The sequence below is a fragment of the Eleutherodactylus coqui genome, chromosome 6 (assembly GCF_035609145.1).
Source record: "Eleutherodactylus coqui strain aEleCoq1 chromosome 6, aEleCoq1.hap1, whole genome shotgun sequence".
Taxonomy (NCBI): Eukaryota; Metazoa; Chordata; class Amphibia; order Anura; family Eleutherodactylidae; genus Eleutherodactylus; species Eleutherodactylus coqui.
In genome coordinates, this window is record NC_089842.1 from 184,162,580 (window position 1) to 184,189,764 (window position 27,185).

The 27,185-nt window shown below is 44.4% G+C and overlaps 1 protein-coding gene across 2 annotated transcripts in view; it reads left to right on the top strand.

Moving 5' to 3' along the window:
• LOC136633027 (uncharacterized) overlaps positions 1-21,576 on the top strand; it is a 70,820-nt gene extending 49,244 nt beyond the window's left edge. For both annotated transcript variants that reach the window (XM_066608429.1, XM_066608428.1), the window contains exons 5-8: positions 8,711-8,821; positions 10,509-10,615; positions 13,848-13,938; positions 20,894-21,576. In XM_066608429.1, the coding sequence (XP_066464526.1) occupies positions 8,711-8,821; positions 10,509-10,615; positions 13,848-13,938; positions 20,894-21,010 (426 nt within the window). In that variant the 3' untranslated portion in view covers positions 21,011-21,576. The remainder of the gene's footprint in view (positions 1-8,710; positions 8,822-10,508; positions 10,616-13,847; positions 13,939-20,893) is intronic.
• The last annotated feature ends 5,609 nt before the right edge of the window (positions 21,577-27,185 follow it).

Genomic DNA, 27,185 nt, shown 5'->3' on the forward strand with positions numbered 1-27,185 from the left:
CTAGCCGACACAATCGCAGCAGAGGAAAAGATCAGCGGAGCAGTAAGCTGGGGTCACCAGCCGGGCACAGGTTTAACATCGCTGTGGGAATCCTGCATGTGGGGTCCGACTCGCCCGTGCGCAGGCGGCCTAAGGCCTATGTCACACAAACTTACTTGTGCAGCGTTTTACGTGCACAATATGCTGTGAATAAAACCCATTGATTTGAATGGATTCATTCTAATAATTGTATTTTCTGGTGCGCATATCGTTATTGCAAAAGAAAATATGCAGTGCGCTCTATTTTCCTGCGCATTTGATTTAGAGAAAGGGCACATGTTGAGAAATTGGTGTAATTAGTTCATTTCAATGAATGGGAGCATGTTTTTTTTTGTTTGTTTTTTTTTTTTTGTGCGCGCAAATGAGCATGATTTGTGTGTGCAAAGGGTACAATTAAACATGCGTGCGCAAATACACAGGGCCCGTTTGGCAAATATGCAGCGCAAATGCACACATAAATGCGTTTGTGCTCATGTGACACCGGCCTAATGAACGATTTCTCATTCAGTACCCTTTTGGGTCCCGCCTTTTGGCCCCCTTCACACAAGAGCGGTAATTCCGCGGCGGGATTTCCCACGGAATTTCTGCCACTGGAAGCCTGCATAGGATTGCGTTAACAAACGGAATCCTATGCAGACGGCCGCAATTTGGCTGCGTGAAATATCGTGCGGCAAACAAAACGTGGCATGCTCTATTTCTGTGCGGGGCTCGCAGAGCCCCGCACAGAAATGTCGCTCGCCCGCCACCGGCTCCGGTCTGCGCATGCATCGGCTGCCCGGCAAGCCGGCACGTCAAACAGCCGGAGCCGTTGGGCGCGGGTGAGTACGCGCTGGTCCCTGCAAGCGCTCGGGTCAGGTCCCGCAGCGAGAATTCTCGCCGACGGATCCGATCCGCCCGTCTGCAGGCGGCCTTTATATGGGATGACTGTTGATCAAAATTGTTGAACATTTTTTTTGTTTGTTTTGTTTTTTCAATCAATAGTTGGCTTGTGTAAAAGCACCCATAGGCCCCCTGTCCATGGCAGTGATTTTTCCGGAGGTAAACCACCGTCGAATTATGCTGGCTGAAGCTTTCCATAGCATTGCTATGGAAAGTGCCGGCCCGGTGTCCACGAGCGGAGAATTATTGTGATTCTCCGCTCGCGGCGGGCAATTCGTTGCCACGATTCTCTACAGTCAGCCTATCTATCAGATTAGGCTGACCAGCGGAGATTCGTCTGTGGCTCCTGCTCCCGGGCGGCGGCTCCCGTGGCGGAGCTCTGTCCACGGGCGGGATTTTTATTGCGTTGCTATGGAGAGTGCTTCCCCCTCCTATCCACGAGCGCAGAATCATTGCGATACTCCGCTCGCGGACAGCAAATCGCAGCATGCTGCGAATTAACTACGATTCTCCGCGGTCAGCTTATCTGTTAGACAGGCTGACGGCGGAGATCCGTCTGACAGCTCCTGCTCCCTAGCGGCGATATCTCCACCGCAGGATACCGCAACGACCGTAGACAGGCAGCCTTACAGGAGCAGTTTACGGCTCTCAGAGGGGAGCCAACTCCCATCATTCACCCGCCTTGTTGTAAATGTTCCACTTATTTATCTCAAAGTGCCAACACGTCAGGGTGCGGGGCGTATTACGATGTGCGTTTTTTGGTTTTTTTTTCACCTCCGTCATTATAAAAAGGACAAGGCTGTTTCAAAATGAACAAGGAGGAACGCCCTGTGTTTGTTTCCTAGCTGGGGGTCAGAAACGTTCTCTTTTCTCCTTAGGGAGAGCACCTAGATGGTGAGTGAGGAGGCTCAAAAGGCACTTCATGCTCCTCTGGGTAATATGCAAATATGCAAACAGTTCCACCTATTGGAAGGCAGCATTCCTTCAAGCCAAAGTTAGATTCTTTATACAAGCCTTGTAACAATGACTGGGAATTAAAAGCAAAGCCAGACTCCTACTGTACACCGATGAGGGGTAAAAACCCTGAAACAGCTGTCTGTACATGGAGTCTGGCTTTGCTAAGGAGAGGCCTGGGATGGGGGCCAGAATCTTTTCTCCTTAGGGGGAGCACCTAGACAGTGAGTGAAGAGACTCAAAAGGCTATATAAAAAGTCTTAACTTTGGCTTGAAGGAATGCTGCTTTCCAATAGGTGACACTGGAGGTATTATTCCATCTCCCTTATTTGCATATTACCCAGAGGAACATGAATGGCCTTTTGAGTCTCCTCATTCACCTCCTCCTGTTGTTGGAGCGCCGCTGCTTCTCTTCTCGGCGTTGCTGCGGGACGCACACACTGATGGCAGTGTGTGCAACTTAACACCTCCTTCCCTGCCCTTTCCTCGTATGAAACTAAGGAGAAGAGATCAGGGGAGGAACATCCTGGGTGCACACTGACGTCAGTGTGTGCACCACTAGCAGCGCTGCTGAGTGATTACAGTCTGAAAAGCCACGTAACCCAGGCTGGTAATCCCTGTCATGGTGTGCGTGCCAGCAAAGAGGACTCTGCGTGCCCCCTCTGGCATGCGTGCCATAGGTTCGCCACCACGGAACTAGTCTTTCATTCCTGAGCATATATGTTTATTAATTTTAATAAAGACTAAATATCATATCATTAAATTTAAACCATGCTATGTCAGTCAAGAATCTGACATGAGCAAATTTCTCGGCTGTGTAATTCGGGGACACAGCAAAGCCCTTGGGTATTTCACCTGCCACTAGAAGATGTACATTAAGCAAAGGAAGAGTTGACTCCTCCCCTCCTGTAGGCACTTGGCTAAATCCATTTTAGCTTAGTGTCCATAGGAGGCAGGCCTTGCTGCTACAGACCTTCAAGATCCTGAAGTTTCTCAGACTCTTCAGCTTCACAAAGTGACAGAATTCACCTACTACCCTACTGACGAGGGACACTAGTGTTGCCACAAACTTCTCTGCTGCTTCCCTACCTCCTGACGGCAAGGTGGAACAGGGAAGCCTTAACTTTTCTGTGACCCGTCAGCAACGATTCTCTCACTTAGATCCCTGGGTATCTTAAGGGAAGTGAGAACCCGTGAAAGATCAGGCTGGATTTTGATGACACGGCATGTGGCACTTCACCTCAAGGGAAGGTAAGTGAGGGCCCTTCTTCCAGTCTTTTCCCATTCCCCTTCCCTGGTTCCTACTTCATGTACGACTAGTTCCCTTGGGCTGTGGAGGAGGGGGGGTGGCTTTTCCCACGCTGCGCCATATTTATGGGGAGTTTTGACCGCTTCTTAGGCTCACCACAACCAGACGACAAATGTTGGTGGCGTTGTATCTGCTTCCGATGCCCATGCAGCTCCAGTGGCCTCATCGCTTAGCCATAAGGATGAGGTGTTTCCTTTGCATTTGCGTGGGAAATGTGCTCCACCTCAAAAGGTGCTCGCATTTCAACCTCCACAGAATTGGTTGAGACACTCTTCTGATGGAGGGATTATCTCTACTAGCGATTGGATCCCACCTGACGTTTCCCATGTGACATTTCCCTGTGGCTACTATGTTCCACTGGGTAATTTCTACCCTAGGCAGTTCCTCACCACCCTAATCAACCTGTAGAGTTCAGTCTATTGCTCTATACATTGCCCTTAAGCATTTTCTCCTCTGCATATACAGCTACAATGTTGGATTTTAGGAGGGAACCCAGTAAACAGAGCAGGTTATTACAACACCTTTTGCATGCTCCCATTGTTACAACAAATTTTTATGTGGTCAGAAGGAGCCCTGTTGCACGAAATGCCTGTTTTCCAAACCAGCCAGTGAACCTGTCCCAGGTATATCTACTATTATGCTCATACAAGGTTCTGGACCTAAATGGGCACATTGGTGGACCTTAAGCCTCCAGATATATTATGGAGATGCTGGGCAGGACTTCCAGACAGAACCCAACTGAAGGGTCCAATACTGAGGAATCATTCCTCACATATGCATTGCAATGCCTCAAAGCGTCAGCGGTCCTCAAGGTCACACTGTCATACACAGTCACCTCATTCCTCTGCCTCGACCCCCACACATGCAGCATCCCATTCCACCATCCCCTCTACGGATAGCTCCCACTCCAAGAGCAAAATATTGGATTCTAGCTTTTCGTTAGATGAGGAACAGTCTTCTAAAGTCTGTACAATGGTAGACACTCTCATAGAGGCAGTTAAAGAGATGCTCTATGCGCAAGACCAAGGATCCTCTGCCTCCGTAGACTCCTTCCGATATGTTAGACGTTTGCATAAAACATTCCCCACTCTTGTGGAATTTGAGAACATAGTGAGCAAAGAGTAGTCAGCCCTGGATAAACGTTTCGTCAGCCGTGGATAAACGTTTCCTCAACCCTAAGTGCTTTAAAAATTATGTATCTATTCCCTCAATTAAAAACTTGGCCCCTTCACCACTGGGGGATGCTCCAGTGTCCTATCTGACAAAAGCACTACCCTACCCCTGGCAGATGCATGATCTTTTAAGGACCAGCACAATAGATAGATGAAATCCTTTGCCAAGTCATCTTCACACCCTCTGCTTCTTTGGTTAGTAGGGCTACTTCTGGATGGGCAAAACAATCTCCAGCTCTGCCAGACAGGCAAGTTCCTCTGTGAAGTTTCCTGGATACAGCGAGGCTATTAGCTCATTCCTCTGCTCTTCTGTTGCAATTCGTCACACCTTGTGGCTAAAGTGCTGGTCTGTAGAACTTGCCTCCAAAAAGTCTTTCACCGGCTTTCCCTTTACAGGAACTTACCTCTTCAGCAATCACCTAGACTTAATTATTTCCGAGTGGATAGGCAAAAAAAGTTCTCATCTTCTGCAATACAGGTCCACTCGTCGATACACTGCCAAGAAGAAGAAATCCACTTTTCCTTCCTTTCGTCAGTTAAGCCCATGACCTTTGGAATGGTGACAAGTTCCTTCAGCGCTGCAAAAAAAATGGCCATACTTCAAAATACGCCCTTCCTGGTGTCCCTTAGTCTCCTGTTACTCAGAGATGTGTGGTTTGCTCACATCCAAGATTCCTGGGTGTGTGAGATAGCCTCTTTGGTATATGCAATAGATTTGCATTTCACCCCTTCTGAGCGGTTTTTTTTTTTTTTCACTGTTTCACTACCGTCCGATCAGATCTGACTCTCCCAATAACGTCAAGCCATTCAAGATTACTTGAACAAGCAGTCATCATTTTCATTCCTTCTCACAAATGTTTTACAGGATTTTACTCCAACCTGTTCATTGTTTCCAAAAAGAACAGATCGGTTCACCCGGTCCTAGATCTGAAGCTCCTGAATCACTATGCCAAAGTACACCATTTTCATATAGAATTCATTTGAGCCGTGACTGCTTCTATGGATCAAGGCAAATATCTGTCGTCAATAAACATCAAAGATGCCTATCTCCACATCCCGATTCACCAGTCCAACTAGTGCTTTCTTCGGTTCGTGGTCCAGTCAAATAAATAATTTCCAATTTGTCGCCTAGCCTTTCGACCTACCAATAGCTCTTTGATTGTTCAACAAAGTCCTATCAGCTGTTGCGGCTCTCCTTCATTCCCAGGGAATCGTGGTGATCCCTTATCTGGACGACACACTGATCAAGGCTCTGTCCCTCAGGAGCAACAAGGAGAGCCTCAAGATGGTGCTGGATGCTCTCAGGCATTTCAGGTGGATTATCAATCATCCCATTTCCAATCTGACCCCATCACGATAACTCTCCTTTCTTGGCCGGTTCTTCAACGTGGTTCAGGTGAAGGTACAGCTTCCAAGCAACATGTCTGCCTTCTACAGTAATGCACGCCCGTTTCCATCTGCCAGGGCATATGGGTACTGCGGCTTATGGTAGCTGCATTCAAGGCAGTCCTGCACGCGCAATTCCATACACTCCCACTTTAACAACCCATCCTAGCCAGCTGGAATAGTTTGCATGAGTACCTGGATGGGCCCTTGATCAAACCTTAGTTGTCCATTGTTCTTTCCTTTGGTGACTGACACCAGTCTCTTAGGCTGTTCCCCCCCCCCCTCCCGATCCTTAGCAGTCTGATAGTGCAGAGGCAATAGTCCAACTCTGAATCGTCCCTCCACATCAACATATTGAACTTGACCCATTGGTCCCAGATTCTTACTGGTCCTCCAATCCGTATCTAGACAGACAACGTGAAAGCTATCATGTACGTAAACCACCAGGGTGGCCCAGGAAATGACAATGGTGTCGGGATCACAAATAGCGCTCCTTCAGTGCTGAATGGTAATGTGATCAATAAATGAAGTAAAGAAAAACGACTTACCCGGTACTTAGTGAGTATCCCTGGGGTGGGATAGCTCTATAGTACCTCCAATTCCAGGATAGTCTGTAAGTAAATAGATCAATCAATCCTCCTTTCCAATCCTGACCGGAGAGCTGCTTGGATGTCTGGGGTCCCTAATGATAGGGAACCCAGTGTAGATGAGAATCCAAAGTAAAAAATATCCAGTATAGCGCTTCGCGGGATGAAGGAAAAATAAAGTATATATTTCTACACCATGAGGTGGAGTTTTATTGCAACGCGTTTCTGCCCTCTGTAGGGCCTTTTTCAAGCATACAAAATCACAATATACAATCATTAATATAGATAAAAGAAGTGACTTACAATTAGGAGTCATTACAGTTCTCACGGCAGCCGCCATGTTGTGGGCAGAGTCACAACGCCAGCGTGATGACGTCAGTACGCATGAAAGTTCGTACAGTGAGCTATAACAAAAAACATATACTCTTCATAGTTAAAAGTAAAACCGGACAAGTTAAATAACGAGCCTGAGTTTGAAGTATAGTTACTTTCGATTTGTACTTTGATCTCAAAGAAATAGAAATTTCATGAAGTTGCACCCTCTTTCTCTTTTTTAAATTTAGATCTATTTCTTTGAGAACAACATGCTATTTATTCTAACGTAATCAGGGCTTTACGTATATTCAATATACGAACAATGTGTTACATAAGATATCTTGTAAACTTTGACCTCTGAAAGTTCCTCTCATACATGTGCACGTCACCGCACACAGAGATCACATGACTAGATTACATAGCCCGGGACACAAAGCTAAATACCAACAGAGGTAATCCCAGGGAACTAGAACGCCCCTCACTATCAGGTGACCCATGTACGTGTCAAACGTGATGACGTCATTCTGCAAACGCATCACGTGACCGGGGCTGTAATCCGGATCTTTGGGATCAAAGTACAAATCGAAAGTAACTATACTTCTAACTCAGGCTCGTTATTTAACTTGTCCGGTTTTACTTTTAACTATGAAGAGTATATGTTTTTTTGTTATAGCTCACTGTACGAACTTTCATGCGTACTGACGTCATCACGCTGGCGTTGTGACTCCGCCCACAACATGGCGGCTGCCGTGAGAACTGTAATGACTCCTAATTGTAAGTCACTTCTTTTATCTATATTAATGATTGTATATTGTGATTTTGTATGCTTGAAAAAGGCCCTACAGAGGGCAGAAACGCGTTGCAATAAAACTCCACCTCATGGTGTAGAAATATATACTTTATTTTTCCTTCATCCCACGAAGCGCTATACTGGATATTTTTTACTTTGGATTCTCAGGGTGGCCCAGGAAGCGCAATGATGAGGAGGTTGGCTGCCGAAATCCTCCACTAGGTGGAGCCCCATGTCTCAGCCATCCACATTCTTGGAGTGGAAAAGTGGATGAAGGACTTCCTCAGCTGGGAAACAGTAAATCCAGGGGAGTGGGCTCTACACAAGGAAGTCTTCATGGACATCTGTGCTAGACGTGGATTTTATAGCATCCAGGCTCAACAGTCAGCTCCCCCTCTTCATGACATAAACTTGCAATCTGCAAGCATTGGCAGTGGACACCCGGGCAATCCTATGGAACCCATTCTCTGTCCTGTAAGTTTTTCCACCGACTCCTCTGATCACACGGCTCCTTGAGTAAACCAAGATGGAGGGCATCTCAATCATCCTCATAGCGCCAAACTAGCCACATCATCCTTGGTACGCCGCTCTCGTGTCCCTACTGATTGACACACTATGGCTCCTACTACTCAGACAGGATCTGCTACAGATTGTAAGAATTGCTAGGATTTGCAAAGCTGCAACTGGTCTTCGCTTCATATGTTCATGAAGTTTTACAGGGTGCATACGTTTGCATCTTCTGATGCCGCTCTTGGTTGCAAGTTTCTGCAGCAGCAGTATCCTGATTGCATCTTAAGCATTTTTGGCTCAGCCCTAGGGACTGTTTTTGAACCTCCCAAGGTCTTTGCTGTGTCCTCTGACACAGCCGAGAAAACACCAAGATTTTTTGGTAATCCCCATAACATCCTTTTCATAGATGATCATTGGAGAATACAGCACCCATCTATTGTTTAGGGAGAAACTGCTGTTTGTCTGTTCTGAGAGTCCCCTTTCCCTTCTTTGTTTAATTGTACATTGTTTTTGAGTTTACCTTTTCGGCTTTTCCTTTCCTCCTGCTTGTGTACAAATTGATTTTAGCTGAGCAGCTACTGGGAGCGGGGGCGGGGAGTTCCTGGTAGGAGTCATCAACTCTTCCTTTGCTTATTGTCCACCTCCTAGTGGCAGGAGCTATACCAGAGGTCTTCGCTGTGTCCCCCAATGACTATCTGAGAAAAGGATTTTACGGTGAGTGATAAATCCTGTTAATTTTTTTTTCTCTGACTTTTTTTTTCCACCTTAGGGTTATGTTTACAGTTCAGCCAGTAAATTGGAGGGTGTCGAAATAAATGCTGAATTCTGTAATCTGCAAGAGAAGATCATAAATAAGTATAATTTTTCTGACAGAATTCAGGTATGTATGTTAATGCATGTTTGTGGCGTTTTGGGGGGGCTAAAGTAAAATGACATCCTCTGGGACACTTGCAAAGCAACCTACACACTGCAGTGACCCAGTGTGGTATTACAAGCATCAGAGAACTCTTCCAATACCATGTCATCCTATTCTGTCCTTTCTGCTCTGTATTCTGACAAGGCGGCTCAATGAACAGCTGATCAGCAGGGGTCCCAGGCAGTGTACCCCTGCTTACTGGCTATTGATAGCTTACCCTGAAGATAGGTCATTTAGAGTTGGCCCACCCCTTTTAAGTTTCCTTGGGTGACATTCATCACGAACTTAGTACAAAGAAATGACTGTCTAAACGAGCGGGTGATCTCACCACTAGGTTGTAAGTGCTTGTGCAGAACGTTTATACAGGCAGATCATTGCTGAGAATCGCTCAGTGCTTCACATTCTATGTGAAACGCTGAGGGGGAAAACGTTAAGACGTAGCGAGAAGTGAGCGACTGAGCCATGATTTTTTTGCAGGCTGAAACTGAGCAGCAAACGAAAAGTAAACTAAAAGCTTTCCATTTAGACGTAACTATTTTCGCGCATATTTATTTGTTTGAACGCATTTTGCGTGATGATCGTTATGTGTAACTGGCCCTTAAGCTTGCTGTTTCTATTTCTTAACAGGCCTCTGGAAAAGGAGATCTGAAATCTGATTATTTCTACAGCCAATTCCTTAGTTTTTTCTTTGTTTTAGATCTAAAACCTCTCTAAAAAAAAAGGTACCTTTACACGGGACAAATTCTCCCTTGGACACTCTGTTCCTGCTCATGACTCTGTTACCCAGTATTTAGGGTTAGTAGTTCCCTTCCCTGAGAGTGAAATCATCCCAGCACGTTTTTTATTAGCTGGATTTTAAATTTCAATATTCTAAATAAAACGAGAAGTTGGATATTCATCTAATTTTTCTGGTCACTTTATTGGAACCTTCAGAGAGTTGCGCCTAGACAGCAGATTTTTCTTTCAGCATATTCTAAATTGGTGGGTTAATCTAGGTGGTAGCACCTCCTTGTTATCTACCAAATCCAGTCTTCCCACGCCTGTGGGCTGCATTCACATGAACGTATATCGGCTCGGTTTTCACGCCGAGCCGATATACGTCATCCTCATCTGCAGGAGGGGGGAGGATGGAAGAGCCAGGAGCAGGAACTGAGCTCCTGCCCCCTTTCTGCCTCCTCTCTGGCCCTCTGCACTATTTTCAATGAAAGGAGGCGGGGTTGGGGGCGGGCCTAAGTTCCGAGAATTAGCCCCACCCTGCCTCTCCCCATTGCAAATAGTGCAGAGGGGCGGAGAGGAGGCAGAGAGGGGACGGGAGCTCAGTTCCTGCTCCTGGCTCTTCCATCACCCCCCCCCCCCCGCCCCGCAGATGAGGACGACGTATATCGGCTCGGTGTGAAAACCGAGCCGATATACGTTTGTGTGAATGCAGCCTTAGTCCCAGCCTTCACTGTGGGTTTGCTCCACTTCTCTATCCACCTATTTCTCTATCAGTGTCTAGATGACCTTGTAAAGGGGACCAGTCAACTGTTCTAAACAGTTTCTTTTGGAAAGTTCCTTCTTCTCATCAGTAGTTCATCCGAACCATGTATGTGAGCATGCATTGCTGGTGCAAGCTGCTGAGTGTTTTGTGTTCTACCTTTTCTTCATTCAGGTGCACCATTCAGATATTTGCAGTCAAAAGAGCCTTCTGCAACAAGCTGATGTGGTTGTACTAAATAATGTTTTTGAATACTTTCTGAAGAAAGAGGAACAAATAAAGTAATCAATTTACTTATACATTCTGTGCTTGCAGTGCAATGTTATAGGATATCTTATACTTACTGTTAAACATTACTGATGATCTTAATGGGTATTTCTATATGTAAATGCTGTAGCGTATCACTAGGATCTCAAGGACCTTCGCTGAACCAGAGTATCAAAGGGCAGAGTGCTGGTTTAGCATCACAATCTTATTAGTCTTTTCCATGCACAGCAGTGCTCTCTGCCACTCGCTATGAAGGGAAATACTTCATAGTTTGTGCCTTGTAACCCCTACAAAACTCTAGAACCGGAGTACTCAAGTACAGACTGCGGCCTGAATCTGGACCGCCAGCTATCCAGACCACGCATATCTGCTACTAGAGATGATGGCAGCATTGGAGGAAGGTCATGTCTTGTCTATTTCATCTATGGAACTACGGACATGGCTTGGCACTGGCCGGCACAAACTGGGCAAAACGGCTTGTGCTTGCTGTATGTAAACCTCATAGACTGATCTTAGTCCTTTCCCGGTTGGCTTAGTCTCCTTTTCGTACACAACAGCTCTTCCTGCCCCGTGGCTCTATGCAGCTCCGCTGCTGTAATGACTAACAGGCTTTGCCCACCTGTTACACGGCTGAGGAACTGTGTAGAACAGCGGGGAAAGAAGGGGCAAGAGCAGTCCACAGGTTGGAGGTATACATACTGGGGAGGTGGAATATTACATAATATAGGGGGGAGCATATACCATACTGAGGGAGGATACATGAAAAAGTATCATACTAGAGGGGAAGGGGGAGAGATGCATATTGTAGAAGCAAGATATATGCGCTGTGTGGAAGGGATATACCATACTGTGGTGGGGGAAGAATTACATATTGTTGGGGGTGGTACGACATATAGAGTACATACTGTGTGGATTATATATATATATATATATATATATATAATACACACATACATACACACACCCTGTGGGAGGAGGGAGCAAAATATACTTAGGAGGCCGGGGGGGGGGGGGGGGGGGGGCGCGTATATAAGCCTGGATCCACAGTCGTACTTATGTACCTAGTTCGGTTCCTGAGCCATATTTGCTTTTGTTTGGTTTTGGTAATGTATTTGTTATAATCTTGATTCTGGTGCTGTATTTGTTAGGAAAGGTGGAGGTAAATGTGTTAAGGATGGGTCCCTTTTATAGACTGCGGAGCAGATTCACATTGCATCTAATGGGGCACTTAGGAGATGCAGGATTGGTAGCAAAATTCCCCTATGTGAACATACCCCAATAAGACAACTCGCTTACTGTTGGCGTTTAGCTTAGAGCTCGACCTGACAGCAAACCCAGATTGAGCAGACCCTTACTAAAACTACAGTCATGGCCAAAAGTTTTGAGGCTGGCACAAATTTTGGTTTTCATAAAGTTTGCAACTTTAGTTTCTAGAGTGACAAATTTGCATTAATGCTAGATTATGAAAAGTGATCAGATCAGCCTATTCAGTCAGAAAGCCGTAAGTGTGTGAGTAACCACGCTTTTTCGGCTGATTTCAAAGAGATCAGATGTATAGCTGACATCTAAATATAGCTAAAGCTCAACACAGTTTTTTGAGCGCTATGGCTAACAAGAACAAAAGTGCAGTACGCAAAACTGCCAAATAAATTATTCCGTGGGATCTGATCTCTTTAACATCAGCCGAAAAAGCGTGGTTACTCACACACTTACGGCTTTCTGACTGAATAGGCAGCATTTATCCATGGGAGGAACAATGCACCTGCTCTAAAGGCGGGGGTTTTTATGTCTCCTACCTATTTGAATAACTGCAGCAATTTAACTAAGCTGGGAACATCATTCTTAGTGAGCCGACCTAGACTTCCCTCTAGCTCTAGGACATATACCACTGGATACAGGGATAGAAAATCCGTTACCGTTGGTACAAAATACTGGTTGCCTAGGCGGTTCATACACTGCTTTCCCGTTTCTAAAATATAGGGGTGCAGTTTTTTGTTTGTGTGTCTAGAATTTAGGATTTTGAGATACAAAATCCTTTTTATTAGTTTTTTGATGATTAAAAGTTACGTTTTAGAGATACAATAGAACCCTCACTGTGACTACCCAGTTAGTAATGTAGTTTAATTTCTCATGGGTGCTGTTATGCACATAAGTAATCTTATTATTACCCTTATCGGCAATCAACTTTACATGAGCCCATGACAACAATTCCCCCCTATTGCTGTGTTTTAAGAAGAATAAAAATTCCTGTCTGGATGGGAGGTGGTCTCTCATGGGTTCATGGAAAATCGCTTACCGGTAAGTAATCTTGTTATTTCTGTGTGAAGCTACCTTCAAACTTTTTCTGGACAATCAATTTCCAGATGTCACAGAAGAAAAGGCGAGTGCTACCATGAGTCCATGTGTACGATTGGATTTTATCCAAAGGCATGGGCTCACTTACAATTTTGCCATGAATAAAGACTAATATCTAAACATCCTCCAAGAGCAACTTCTCCCAATGATCCAGGAGCAATTTGGTGATGAACAATGCTTTTTCCAGTATAACTAAGCACAATGTCACAAGGCAAGTGATAAAGTGGCTCTATGAACAAAACTTCGAAATCTTGGGTCTATGGTCAGGAAACTTCCCAGAACTCAATCCCATTGAGAACCTGTGATCAATCCTCAAAAAGCAGATGGACAACCAAAAACACGAAAAATTGTGATCGATTCCAAGCACTGATTAGGCAAGAATGGTCTGTCACTTGTCAGGATTTGCTCTGGAAGCTGATATCCAGCATGTCAGGGCGAGTTTCAGAAGTCTTGGAATAATAAAATGTCAACACTGTAAATATTGAGTCTCTGCCTAAACTTGATGTATTTGTCAAAACTTTAAAAACTTCTGAAATGCTTAGAATTCAGTCACCCATAGAAACATCTGACTAAACAATCTAAAAATACTGAAGCCGCAAACTTTGTGAAAATCAAAACTTGTGCCAGTCTTAAAATTTTTGGCTATGACTATAGTTGAGTATCCCTGCTCTAGAAAGAAGGGGCTGCAAGAAGCCTTTGTTTTTTAATTTTGAATGAATGGGAGCCCCAGTTTAATTTCATCTTTCATGCAAATTACAGTGTTATATTGATTGTTACATGAAAGTTAGCAGATATATATACCATACCTACAAGTGTGTTGTCTGATGTTGTACTTCCTAGATAATATTTCACTCTCTTTGTTAACAGTATTTTAAAATGTCTCCTTTCTAGAGCCTGGATATTTATTTATGAAAACTTAAGGAAGAAAGGCTGCCTTGTGGTTACCGTTCCTAGTTTACAAGAATCCTTTAACAAACTTCAGGTTGGTTGTTCATTTTGTAATTTTGAAAAAAAAAAAAATCCATCCACTATCTTGTGTGTGCCTTAGGGTAGCTTTACACACGACATCTGCAGTCCGAATAGTTGCTCGATAGCACAGATGTAAGCAAAACTTGTTCCATGTAAGCACTGATGAGCAAGAATTCATTCTCTTGTCCCTTTGTTTCGGCTCCCCAAAAATAGTTGCTTCTCCTCTGGTATAAAACAGGTAGTCGTTGTCTTTCAATGACTGGAAAACAACTTTGCTGGAAGGTGTGCACGTGTTTGGCGTGTGCCTCCCACTGAAAGCTGATTGGCTCTCGCCTTTTTCTTTGAACATTTTTCCCTCCCACTTAACACTCATTGGTTCCTGAAAACACATAGGTGTGAGTGATCCTTGACTGAACAGTGGCTGTTGGTATTTTACAGAGCATTCACTACTATAGTCCTGGCTGGTTTGGGCCTTTAGACACTCCCTGAAGCACCCATTGTCAAGTCAAAACAGCTAGAAACTGCAGCAGTTAATTCAAAGACTACTTATATACATTTGAGTGCATTCAGCAGACTCTGCCACCAGTGAGTGTGTGTTAGGGAGAAGTCAAAATTTAAAGTACAAGCCTGCCAAAGTAGCTGACCAGTATAGAACTTGGAGTTTAAAGGGGTTGTCCATTTACCAGACAAGTTTCCTTTAATAGAGCTGTCTTTAGTTAAATAATCAGCTTTCCCCCATTCCTGCTTTTACCCCTCTGCCACTGCCATGATGCCAGGAGTTCGGGAAAGTGAAGCTGCAGCAGTTGCCTGACTTCCACAGGCACCACAGTGGGACTGCAGTGCTGGATCCTGGAGGATGTGCAAGTATAGCTCTGTTTTATTATTTTACTAGAGACAGCCCTATTAAGGAAGTTGTCCGAAATCCAGCAGACTATCGAACACTTCACAAATGACCATACATCTGACACCACTCCTGCGCCAATTAAGTGGGAAGCACTTAAGTGCGTACTCCGCGGAGTCTTCATCTCCCATGGGGCACGCATAAAAAGAGAAAGAGCTAGCACATTAAAAGGCCTCCTAGATCACCTAAACCACTTAGAGAACCTAAACAAACAAACAACCCAGGACGTCGGGACAGCAGAAATATCCGCAACCCAAAATAAAATACTCCTCCACATGGACCAGTGCCAAAGGGACAGGGCCAGAGGGAAATTTTACGAATATGGCAGCAAGTGCAGTAAGGGACTGGCCAGAGCCCTGAACCCTCGAGCACCTCAGACATACATCTTCGCAATTCAAGCTCCGGGGGGGGGGGGGGGGGGGACGACTGGTTCACGCCAACGCCAAAATAATTGACAGTTTCTATAATTATCATAATTTATACAATCTGCCAGACAAATACGGGGAACAAAACAGAAAACTGATCCAGGACAGAGACGATTATTTAACCAATTTCGCCCAAAAACAGATCTGAGACTACACGAGAGGCCCTAGAGGAGGACTTCTCCCTCCAGGAAATAAAGGAAGCGATTTCGCTCCCTCAAAATCGGTAAAAGTTCGGGACCTGATGGCTATACCCCATGCTTTTTCAAACTTCTGGAGGACAAGCTAGCTCCCCTGATGCTCAACGCATTTAATTCCATATCGGGGTCCTGCCCCTTTCCAGCTCAGGCCCTACAAGCAGTGATCACTGTAATACCTAAACCGGGCAAAGACCCAGCCGCCTGTGGTAGTTACAGGCCGATCTCCCTTTTAAACCTAGACACGAAAATATTCTCGAAGATTCTGGCCACACGTCTCCAGGCGTGTATTCTGACCCTGGTACATAGAGACCAGGTGGGCTTCGTCGTGAAGAGGGAGGCAGGGGACAGCACAATAAGAACATTGACCCTAATGTCTAGAGCCTGCAAAACTGGGGAGCCTTTATGTCTACTCTCGGTTGACGCCGAGAAGGCGTTTGATAGAGTGAGCTGGGGATTCATGGAGGCGACACTACAACGTAACGGCCTCAGTCCCAGGATCATGGACTGGGTGATGGCATTATATAGAGACCCTTCAGCCCGCGTCAGGATTAATGGCCAATTATCACACCCAATCCACATTCACAATGGCACCCGGCAAGGCTGTCCCCTGTCCCCCTCCCTGTACATTCTGGTGATGGAGTCGTTGGCGAGCGCACTCAGGACGAACCCCAACCTGCAGGGAGTTAGAATGGGCGACAGGGAACACAAAGTAGCCCTATATGCAGATGATTTGCTAATCTATATCAGAAATCCAAGAATAGCACTTCCAAACATCCTAGAAGAGTTCAAAAGATTTGGTAGGTTATCTAACTTTAAAGTCAACTTGAGTAAGTCACTGATCCTTAACGTGACTCTACCACATACAGAGGTTGAAACCCTAAAACCATCTCTCCCATTTCAATGGAAATCGGAAGAGATGACATATTTGGGAGCAGTTATCACTACGGACCCGGACAGACTCTTCATTAAAAACTATATACCTCTTTTAACCAAACTGGAGTCAGACTTTAATAGATGGAAGGGAGTCTCCTTATCCTGGTTCGGAAGGATTAGCACAGTAAAAATGAATGCCCTACCGAGGTTCCTCTACATCCTCCAGACAGTTCCAATCGCCCTACCGGACTCCTTTTTAACTCCGAGCAGGAAGGCAATCATGAGCTTTATTTGGGGCGGCACCAAACCTAGGCGCAAATGGAAAGCACTAACCAGCCCAAGAGAGTCAGGAGGAATGGGGGTCCCGAATATATCCCTATACTATAGAGCGACCTTATCCAAACGAGTCCTTGACCTTTTACACGGTAGATCGCAGAAGCTATGGGTGGAGATGGAGCAGGACATGACACACTTCCAGGGTAAGGGGATAATTTGGCTACCAGGTAAAGGAAAGCATAAAGGGCTAGGACTATCCCCGTTCATAGAGGACATGGTGACGGCCTGGATAGGTCCGGCGACCAAGATAGGCCTGACTCAAAGGCCGGGCCCACTCACACCCCTGGTGGGAAATCCAGATGTTCCATCTTTTCTGCGGGGCTCCACTCTGACTAACATGATCCCGAATACAATCCCAAGGGTGCGGGACATGATATCCGATACCGGCCTTAGGCCATTACACGAGATTCTGGGGGAACAGCGGCCCCATCCCGGAGTGTGGTTCCAGTACCTGCAACTACTCCACTATCTTGGCTCATTAGGGGACACACAACACTTGAAACGTCCCGTCACCCTCTTTGAAAACCTATGCATCTCAACCCCCACAGACCATCACAAAATCTCAAATCTATACCGGTTGCTCATAATTGAAAACACACAACATTGCAATAGAGCACTGGAGCAGGAGTGGGAGAGGGACTTGGGCATTACACCCCCAGAGGAGTCATGGACAAAAGCCTACACTCTGACCCATAAAATGAATGCTTCTAGCAAGCTACAAGAACTAAACTACAAAATATTGTCTAGATGGTACCGGACGCCAGCGAGATTGTCGAGGATGTTCCCCCAGTATCCGGATACCTGTTGGAGATGTACGACAGAAACCGGAACATTTATACACATATGGTGGTCTTGTCCGCTGATTCACCCTCTCTGGCAGGAGATTAACTCTCTTTACGCCTCAGTCTGTAGAAACCAAATACAACTAACCCCTGAGATTGCACTGCTATCAATGATTCCAGGCTCCCTGGCACAAACTAAACGCTGCCTATTCAGATTCTTCATCCTGGCGATGCGCCAGATAATCCCTAAGAAGTGGAAATCTCCAACTCCTCCCTCTAGACTAATGTGGCTAGAGGAATTAGATCATATAAAATACATGGAGGAGCTCTGCGCCAGAGATGAAACAAGATATGATAAGCACCACACTATTTGGATGCCGTGGAATCCGTTCCGCTTTTCTGGTAATCTTGACTTGTGGCTCGAAAGGAGGGTACTCCCCAACACAGTCACGACTACTAATACCTCTGAAACCATAAGACCTTAATCTGCATACTCCATCATACAGGATGGCCTCACCACCACCCCCCCCTCCATCCCCCACTCGACCCCCTCTTTATTCTTGCTATTCCCTCCCCCTTACACCCCCCTTCCCTATCATATTAGACTTGTTTACTTTAATTGACTAGTAACTGGAATTTGAGAAATCAAAAACTATTTGCAAGTTACACGTTACAGAAATTATTAGTATTACAGTTAATGTTATTGTTTAAAAAGCCTGTTTTAGAGACCAAGAAAGTAGGTCAGACAACGCAAGACAACTTTAGTTACTGTAAAAATGTTTATTTGATGAAAATGACACTACAGTTTTGTAACTTTTACTTCTATATATAACAGACAATATAAAAACTTTTGAACTATAAGGAAGTTGTCTGGTCACTGGACAACCCCTTTAAACTCTAGGAAAATAAATCCAACCAGAAAAGTAGCTTGCGTGGAAGATCGTATGCCTTTATTGAAGACTCGTTTCGGCCCAATCTGGAACTTGGTCACTCCTTTAAACTCCAGATCAGTGTGACTAGGTAAATCATCTAAGCATATGCGAAATTCAGATCTACCCAATTAATCACCTGATAATCGATAGAGCAGCCACAGCCAGGACTAGACCAACTGCTCTCCATATACCCAATTAAACAATTAGTTGAGCAAGTGTGAAAATAGGACAAGTATTTCGCATTCAACCCCATACATGCAAGTGGGTACCCACCTCCTTCCCACCCACTATGGTAACATAAACCATGCTGGTCTTTGCAGGTTGAGGGAATGTGTTAGGTTTTCTTTCAGAAATAAGAGTATAAATTTGGCAGAAACGTGAGAAATGACGTAAATTGCCTTTGTCAGTAATGGGGAGAGCGAATATCATTAAAATGATATGGATGTCACAGCTGTTATATTTGTTACCTAATTCTGGGGCAGTAAACCACCTCAAAAAAGTTAGAAACTCTTCAAATGCCAAAAATGAAGTGGGCTTGGCATTAGTGCTGTGGATGGAGGCAGGCGGCCGAAGCAATCTCCGGCCCACTATGCCTCCATTCACTTAGCGATCATCGCTCCTGTGTGAAAGCAAAGGTGCGATTATTGCTGAGACAACTATTGGACGCTCAAGCGCCTGACTAACAGTTGTCCCATGTAGGAGGACCAGAGAACCCTTAGATGCCAGTTAACATTGACCACAGCATCTAAGGGGTTAAATAGTCAGGATTATAGTCCTCTGTCAACAGAGACCAAGAGAAACGCTGGGCTGGATCATTGGGGCTGTGGAGGATAAGTATGTGTTTTGTTTTAAGTGATTTTTGGCTCTAAATTTAAAAGTTTATATCTAAATGGACAACCGCCTTTAACAAGTCATCAAGGATGTTAGATCTTTAAAGGTGAAAAAGCACATTAACCCCTTGAGTGGCACGCCCGGAAATTTTCCAGGATGAGCTCCACTGCTCATAGCGATATAGCCCGGAAGATTTCCGGGCTATGTATCACTATGGGAGCTGCAGAGCACACTGCCACAAGCTGTGACAGTGTGCTCTGCCTGCACAGTCCCACAGAGAACAAAACAAGGGCTTTGAAAAACCAGCAGAAGATATTGCCGATCTGCCGGCAATCTCCTGCTTCTAAGTCTCCTGCTTTGTTTATAGGTTGCCATAGAGACCATCGGCTTGTCAGAAACAAGCCGATGGTCTCTGTGGCAGGGAGAGCTAGTGCTTGGCTGTCAGGACAGCTCGGTACTAGCTCTTACAGCAGAGATCAGAGAAAACCTCCGATCTCTACTGTGTTAACCCTTTACATGCTGCAGTCTATGTGACTGCAGCATGTAAATGGCTGTCACTGCAGCATATAAAGGGCTGTCACCATCGGACCCCCGGAATGTGATCAGGGGGTCCTGATGGGTCCCTGTGGGACAAAAAAAAAAAAGGAAAAAAAAAGTATAGTAAAAAAAAATTATAAAAACACTTGTCTCCCTTTACTTGGTAAAAAAATCAAAAATAAAATCACGCATGTGGTATCTGTGTGCGTCGTAATGACCCAGAGAAGGAAGTTAAAGGGGTTGTCTCACAGCAGCAAGTGGGGTTATACACTTCTGTATGGCCATATTAATGCACTTTGTAATGTACATTGTGCATTAAATATTGGCCATACAGAAGTTATTCACTTACCTGCTCCGTTGCTAGCGTCCCCGTCGCCATGGATCCGTCTAATTCTGATGTCTTCTTGCTTTTTTAGACGCGCTTGCGCTGTGCGGTCTTCTCCCCTTCTGCTCGGTCCAGGCACGAGCGGCGTTCTGGCTCCGCCCCTTCTACGCGTCATCGCGTAGCTCCGCCCCATCACGTGTGCCGATTCCAGCCAATCAAGAGGCTGGAATCGGCAATGGAACGCACAGAGCCCATGGTGCACCATGGGAGAAGACCCGCGGTGCACCATGGGAGAAAACCGCAGTGCATCCCTGGGAAAGGACCGGCGGCCATCTTGGGGGAAGATTTTTTAAAGTCCTTATTTCATCGGATCGGTAAGTAGCAAGCGGCTTAAAAACCGCTTTACTTTGTTATTTTATGCCAGGGGGGTGACAGGGGGAATGGGGTAAGGTAAAATTTTGAGGTTTGCCGCGAGACAACCCCTTTAATGCATTATTTAACCCCTTAATGACATGGCCCCCTTTTTTTTTTTTTTTCCCCATTTCTTTTTTCCTCCCCCCTGTTTAAAAAATCACAACTTGTCCCGCAAAAAACAAGCCCTTATATGGCCATGTCAATGGAAAAATGAAAATGTTATGGCTCTTGAGACGCAACTGCAAAATTAGTTGAAATTCAATGATTAGACTATTTTAAAAAACCTGCCCTGGTGGGTCTAACAGGGTGGTAGGAAACCCGCCACTCAAGGGGTTAAATGATGTAAAAGATGCTGCATTTTTTAAAATTCAGAACTCTTTGCATTCTACATGTTTTCTGTGCTTGGTTTTTACAGGTAAATCTACAACTCAGTCAGTGGGCAGAAGAAGTTGAAGTGGACACAGATATCTTCTTAGGACCAGACACTGATCAGGAGGCTCTGAGTGACATTCATTTATATAGAGTCCTTTAGCACATAGTGTTTAAAATGAAGTTTCTTTCACCAAATCACTGTAAAATTGGTACGAGAAGATATCTGTAAATTATCTTTTTATGTAATTGTTGTCCTCCTATATCAGCCCTGCAAGTGAATGGGGCCAAGCTATGGTCCAATGCACTACCACCTGTACGGTTCATCATTTTGTGCATGGAGTAATAAAGGACCTTCATTCTGCCGATTTGGTGGTGGTCCTAAAGGTCAAAGCTCCCCAAACATTGATGACTTATTTTAAAATCTGGGATTATCCTAGATCCCAGTCACTCAAAATTATTCCTAGCAAACATGGTACATACTTGGCATGTGTTCTGTGACACTACTTGAAGTTACACTACTTGGGCTACAGCATCAGTAACATCTCAACCTTAGTTTTATTTAAAATCTAGTGACTTGGCCATTTTCATGTTCCATTATGTAAGATCATTAACTCTCCGTAGATTTAAACGTTTAAAGGGATTGTACCAGAATATCAAGTTATTCCCTATGCACAGGATAGGGGTGAATTTGCTGATCGGTGGGGGTCTTGCTGCTACCTCCTATGTCCTCTCCTGCAGTGACATCACTGTGAGTGTAGCGTTGGCCGCACATGCGTGGTCAACGCACCATTCATTTCAGTGGAAGTGACTGAAATACTCAAACAGGTGCGCCACTCGGGTACTCAGCAGTCCCAGTGAAAGGGAGTGGACCGCTCACGTGACTAGTGCTCCATTTAGTCGTCTCCTCCTCAGTGGGAGAGGGGGGATGCGGTGCGGTAACCTCGCAGTGAGGATCACTGGGTACCCGCTTTTGAGATTAGCAGGGGTCCAACTTTATAAAGAAGAAACAGGATTTTTAGGGGTTCTTTGTGGATACATATAAATTACTCTGTAATGCATACAGAAAATTGATTTCTTTTGTTTTATACAGTTTACACTAACCTATCAAATTCTTCACATTTTCATTTTTTCTTTTAATCTCACTAAGAGATTCCCCTTTTACCTCCCACCCCCCTTTCTATAAACTTCATATGTGTATTCCTACTTTGACAGATGCCATAGGTACTGTTAGATCTACCCTAGACAATTTTTCAATTTCTTTTCTAAGTCTTTATATCCTTCCAAGCTGTGAAAAACTTTGTCATAAATAGAGGCCTACTTTCCTTTAATACCTCTGCCTAAACTTTCAGAGTTGTAGAAGACGTTTCTTGACTCCCCCCTGACTTTAGATGAAGTTCAGGGAGTGTTGGCTTCCTTATCTTATAATAACCAGGTACAGATGGTATACCAGCTGTAATCTAAGAAATTGCGGTAGTTGTTCTTGGCGCAGCTTCTGGAAGTAGTCCTAGATGCTGTGCAACGGGGGTGTCGTGAAATAAGCTGTTTATAATACCTCTCCATAAACCCGGGAAGGACCTATTGTTACCAGAGTCTTATCGCCCTATATCATTATTACTGGTGGATGTAAAGATTTTGGCTAAAGTTTTACCCACTAGCCATTCAGGAGTTATCATCCTTGGTTCAGCTGAACCAGATTGGTTTTATACTAGCGAGCTCCACAGCGCTTAATATTTGTAGGGTTTATCTTAAAGGGGTTGTCCCGCGATGACAAGTTAAGTTAAACACTTCTGTATGGCCATATACATGCACTTTGTAATATACATTGTGCATGAAATATGTGCCATACAGAAGTTATATACTCCCCTTCCCTGCGCTGGCGTCCCCGTCTCCATGGTGCCGTCTAATCGCCCGATTAGACGCGCTTGCGCAGAAGGGATTTCTCCCTTCTGGTCGGTCCGGGCACGAGCGGCGTTCTGGCTCCGCCCCCTTCTACGCGTCATTGCGTAGCTCCGCCCCATCACGTGTGCCGATTCCAGCCAATCAGGAGGCTGGAATCGGCAATGGACCGCACAGAGCCCACGATGCACCATGGGAGAAGACCCGCGGTGCATCGTGGGTGAAGATCCCGGCGGCCATCTTGGAGGAAAAGGAGGAAGAAGTTGCAGAGAAGAAGTTTTTGCCTATGCAAAAAAAGAAAAAAACGTTTCGGCACGGGACAACCCCTTTAAGTTACAAATCCCAGTAGATAATCCGGGAGATCATATTTTGTGTTCCCTGGGCGCTGCTAAAGCGTTTGATAGTGTGGAATGGGTGTATCTTTGGGCATGGTTGAAGGCTTTGGGGTTTGGGTTGCAATATCTTGCCTGAGCCCAGCTTCTGTATACCTAAACCACAGCCTGTGTCCAGGTCAGCTATTCTCCAACTGTGTAGGGTTATGAGGTAGGGATGCCTTCTCTGGCCTTTTGTATTTGACTTGGTCTTAGAACCTTTGGCTATTCAGATAAGATCAAATGAAGGTATAGTGGGGTTCAAGCAGGGAACTCTGGAGAAGAAAATTGTATTATATGTAGATGATATGTTATTTCTAGAAAACACTGGGAGGGCATTAGAAACCACTATTTCAGTTTTAACTGACTTTGAGTCTTTCTTGGGACTTACAATAAACTGGGACAAATTCATAGTTCTGCCAGTTAATGAACCTGAATTAAATCATACTACTATCTCGGAACCACTACTTGTATCCTTTTCCTTTAAGTACCTGGGAATACAGGTGTTTACCTGTTTGCAAGACTATAAAATTTTAAGTTCTTGTCCTGCTCTACCTGCGATTTGGCAGAAACGTGGGAAATGGCGTACATTTCGTTCCTCAGTAGTGGGGAGAGCGAATATCATTAAAATGATACGGATGCCACAGCTGTTAGACTTGTTACACAATTCCGGGGCAGTAAACCACCTCAAGTAAGTTAGAAACCCTTCAAATGCCAAAAACGATTTTAAGTGATTGGGTTCAGAGATTGGGGAGAACACTAACTTTTGCCTACTTAATTAATTATTTTCAGGACATGCACCTATTGGAAGCATTAGAGGTGGATAAGTTAAAGTGCACTCAGCCTAGTTTACCTAGTCCGCTATCTTATGCATACCATTTGATGGAAGGTAAAAAAAAAGTTGATGGGCGTGTGGCAACTTGGCAGAGTTTAACCCTTTCCTATCCACTATGTGACCTCTGAAGACATTATGATTTAAGACATCCATCGGGGTTCTCTTACTGTATATTGCCAGCCTCTCCAACATGTCACCTCATGCAGTGCTGGCTTTAGCGAACATATATCGTCGTTGTATAACAGCAGAAAAAGAGTAAGTTCCCTAGGAAAACCAAGATACAAATTGGATTGGAAAGGGTTATCAGTCTGGAGAGATTAGATTGATGGTAGAGGGCAGGTTTACAGCATATATAGTTAGCGAGGGTATTCATTTGTTTGCTTGCCTTCAAATGGAGTTTGAGCTGCAGAATTCACAATTCTACAAATACCTGCAACTTGGGCATGTGCTCCGTGCGGAAATGTTTATTTCTAACTTGAGTATTACCCTTACACCACGCAAGTTTATCAGTAATGCTACTTCAGCAGCTGGATTTCAGCATTCTAAAATATTTTACTAGGTAAATGTATGGAGTTGTCCCCTTTTTATTCTGAAGCATAAATGGAAAAGGATATAGGTCCCATTGAGCAGGGACATTTGGGTGGATATCTTGCAATATATATTCGAAAACTATTACTAAATGAAGTGCATAGACTCCTACCTTTTACATAATACATAGGGTATGTAGAACACCTGAATTATTGTACAATATTGGATTGCAAGACACCCCATTATGTCATCGGCATCAAGTACATCCTTCTACACATGTTCTGGTGTTGTCCTAAATCTGAATGTTACTGGAAGGTGATCTGGGATTGATAGAAATGGTGTACCAGGTCCAATTGGAGACTTCACTGGTCTGTACGAGTATATTGTGCTATGTAATGGATTTTCCTATTGAAGGAGAAAAATTAAGGGTGGCTCGGCTGTCTCATATTGGCAGGAAATGGATAGCCCAGTACTGGTTGAATGAAGTATCACCAATAATAATAGAGATAATGGGATCCTGACTTTGGAGAAAATTATATATTGCAAGAGAAATGCCAGTCAATATGAAAAGCTAAATGGCTAACCATGCCAGGCTTGGCGCCTTTGCACTTACATCAGAGATAGAATAGGACTAGGTTGAGAAGTGTTCCCTAATATTATACACTATATTACACTGAACCTTATTTGGGTATGGGGCACAGCCGTGCAGATTGAAGATAAATCAGATGGACACATAAGATATATAGAACGTTTATTACATATTTGTATGTCGGCTCTTTAGCTCTTGTGTATTGATGGAGGGAATGGGGTGGAATAAAGCTGTTGGGATAGTGGTAGGGGTTGTTCAGTTGCAAACTTGTTCTTGAAAAAGGAATAAACATTCAGTCAAAAAAAACCTACCTATATGCTCATACTTCTATGGTGTAATACAGTACACTGTTCTTTTCACGCAAGCTGTCATTAGGTCAACAATTGGGGTACTTTTATACAGTCAAGTCAACAGCCACCCAAATAATCCCTCAAATAAGTGATTATGGATGACTGTTGGCTTGTGTAAACATGGCACCCGACAGGCTACAGCACGAGAAGTCACTCAGTAGGCACTAGTAATTCCATTTTCAGCTTACTGAAACAAAGTGAATATTGAACTGCCTTTTTATAATAAGCGAAAAGTCGCTCATCCTTGAACGCCTGCCCGTTCACATCGACTGGAGGCGGGCCGTTAGGAGCGATCTCCAGCACGCTCCACATCCATTGACTGAATTGCTATCACTCCCATGTGAAAGCACAGGAGAAATAGTTGTACTGTCTAAAACCATCCTTTCAGCCCTGGAGTCCTTTATATGTCCCCGCTCAGGGCACAGGGGGTTCACTAGGTACATCACTGGTGATCACCAGAGAATGGTAGAAAGGGTCCCCTTTGATTATTCTGAAGTTGCTTTTGACCAGAGTGATGTATTCTACAGTGCATTTAAAAAAAAAAAAAAGAGGGAATTTTAGAATTAAGTCCTCTTGCAGGCTACAAGCACTATTTAAGGGCGATTTATTTTTCAATTAACCATGTATTTCAGGCTGAAAATCATTTTTTGCAATAAGATTTAATTTAAAAATGTGCACTTTTTGGCTTCGGTAGCTTCTGCCCATCACTGTATATAGTAGCTGCAGCAAGCATCTCCCTTCAGATCGGTCCGTGCTGGGCCGACTGCTTTACGGTTTTGTCCCCTCTCCTCAACATTACCAGGCAATTTATGACCACAACAAAGTTTATATTTGTTGTCATAAGTTAGCTGATGAGGACATTCAGGAGAGGAAATCCCTGCAGTCACATGAAGAAAGCATCTTCCTTCAAATCAGTCAGTGAGCCTGGACTATGATATACAGTGATGTTTAGAAGCCAAACTATGCAAAATTGTTAATCAAATCTTATTACAAAACTGATTGTTACGCCAAAATATATACATTCAAGTAAAAAATTCCCCCAAAAGGTGTCCATAGCCTTTAATGGCTGCAATAAGGTGTTTTGACAGTAATTAATGGGTTAAAGTGATGTACAGTGGCTTGCATAAAGGGATTGACTGTACATATATTGACAGGTGTTGTCCACTGTCAAAGATGGCCACACAACCACAGCAGTGGGGATTGTAGATGGCTCTGCTCCCATGAATCCTTTAGATTTTACTCGGTATGGATAGCAGTATTTAAATGGCCTAAAAAAGGAAGGGGGTCCCCTCTGTCTACTGAACGGCCTGCCACAACAAGATCACAAGGTGCCGTTCAGTCACTGTTGCGCGCTGGCGCCTTGTGAAGGCCCCCAGACCTGCCATAGACGACTTCTTATTCAGCCCTGCCTGTGGCCTGGTAAAATAGGGTGCTAGTAAATGTACAATATACTGCAATACTAATGTATTGCAGTATAGTGTACATGTAATTAGACAATCACCAATTCAAGTCCCCTTGGCCTGGGCATTACCTGCAGCCAAAACCCCTCGCTTCCGGTGTCGACAAGATACATCAGTACCCTTCACTCTCTTTTCAGCCCCCTCTCCAAGATAAAAATAAAAAAGCAAACAAAAAAGTTGTATTTGCCCCTAGAATAGTACCAGTAAAAACAACTACAGCTAGCCTTGCAAAAAACTGAGCCCTCATACAGCTCAATCTACAGGAAAATAAAAAAAAACTACAGAGAAGACGATGAGAAAGTAATA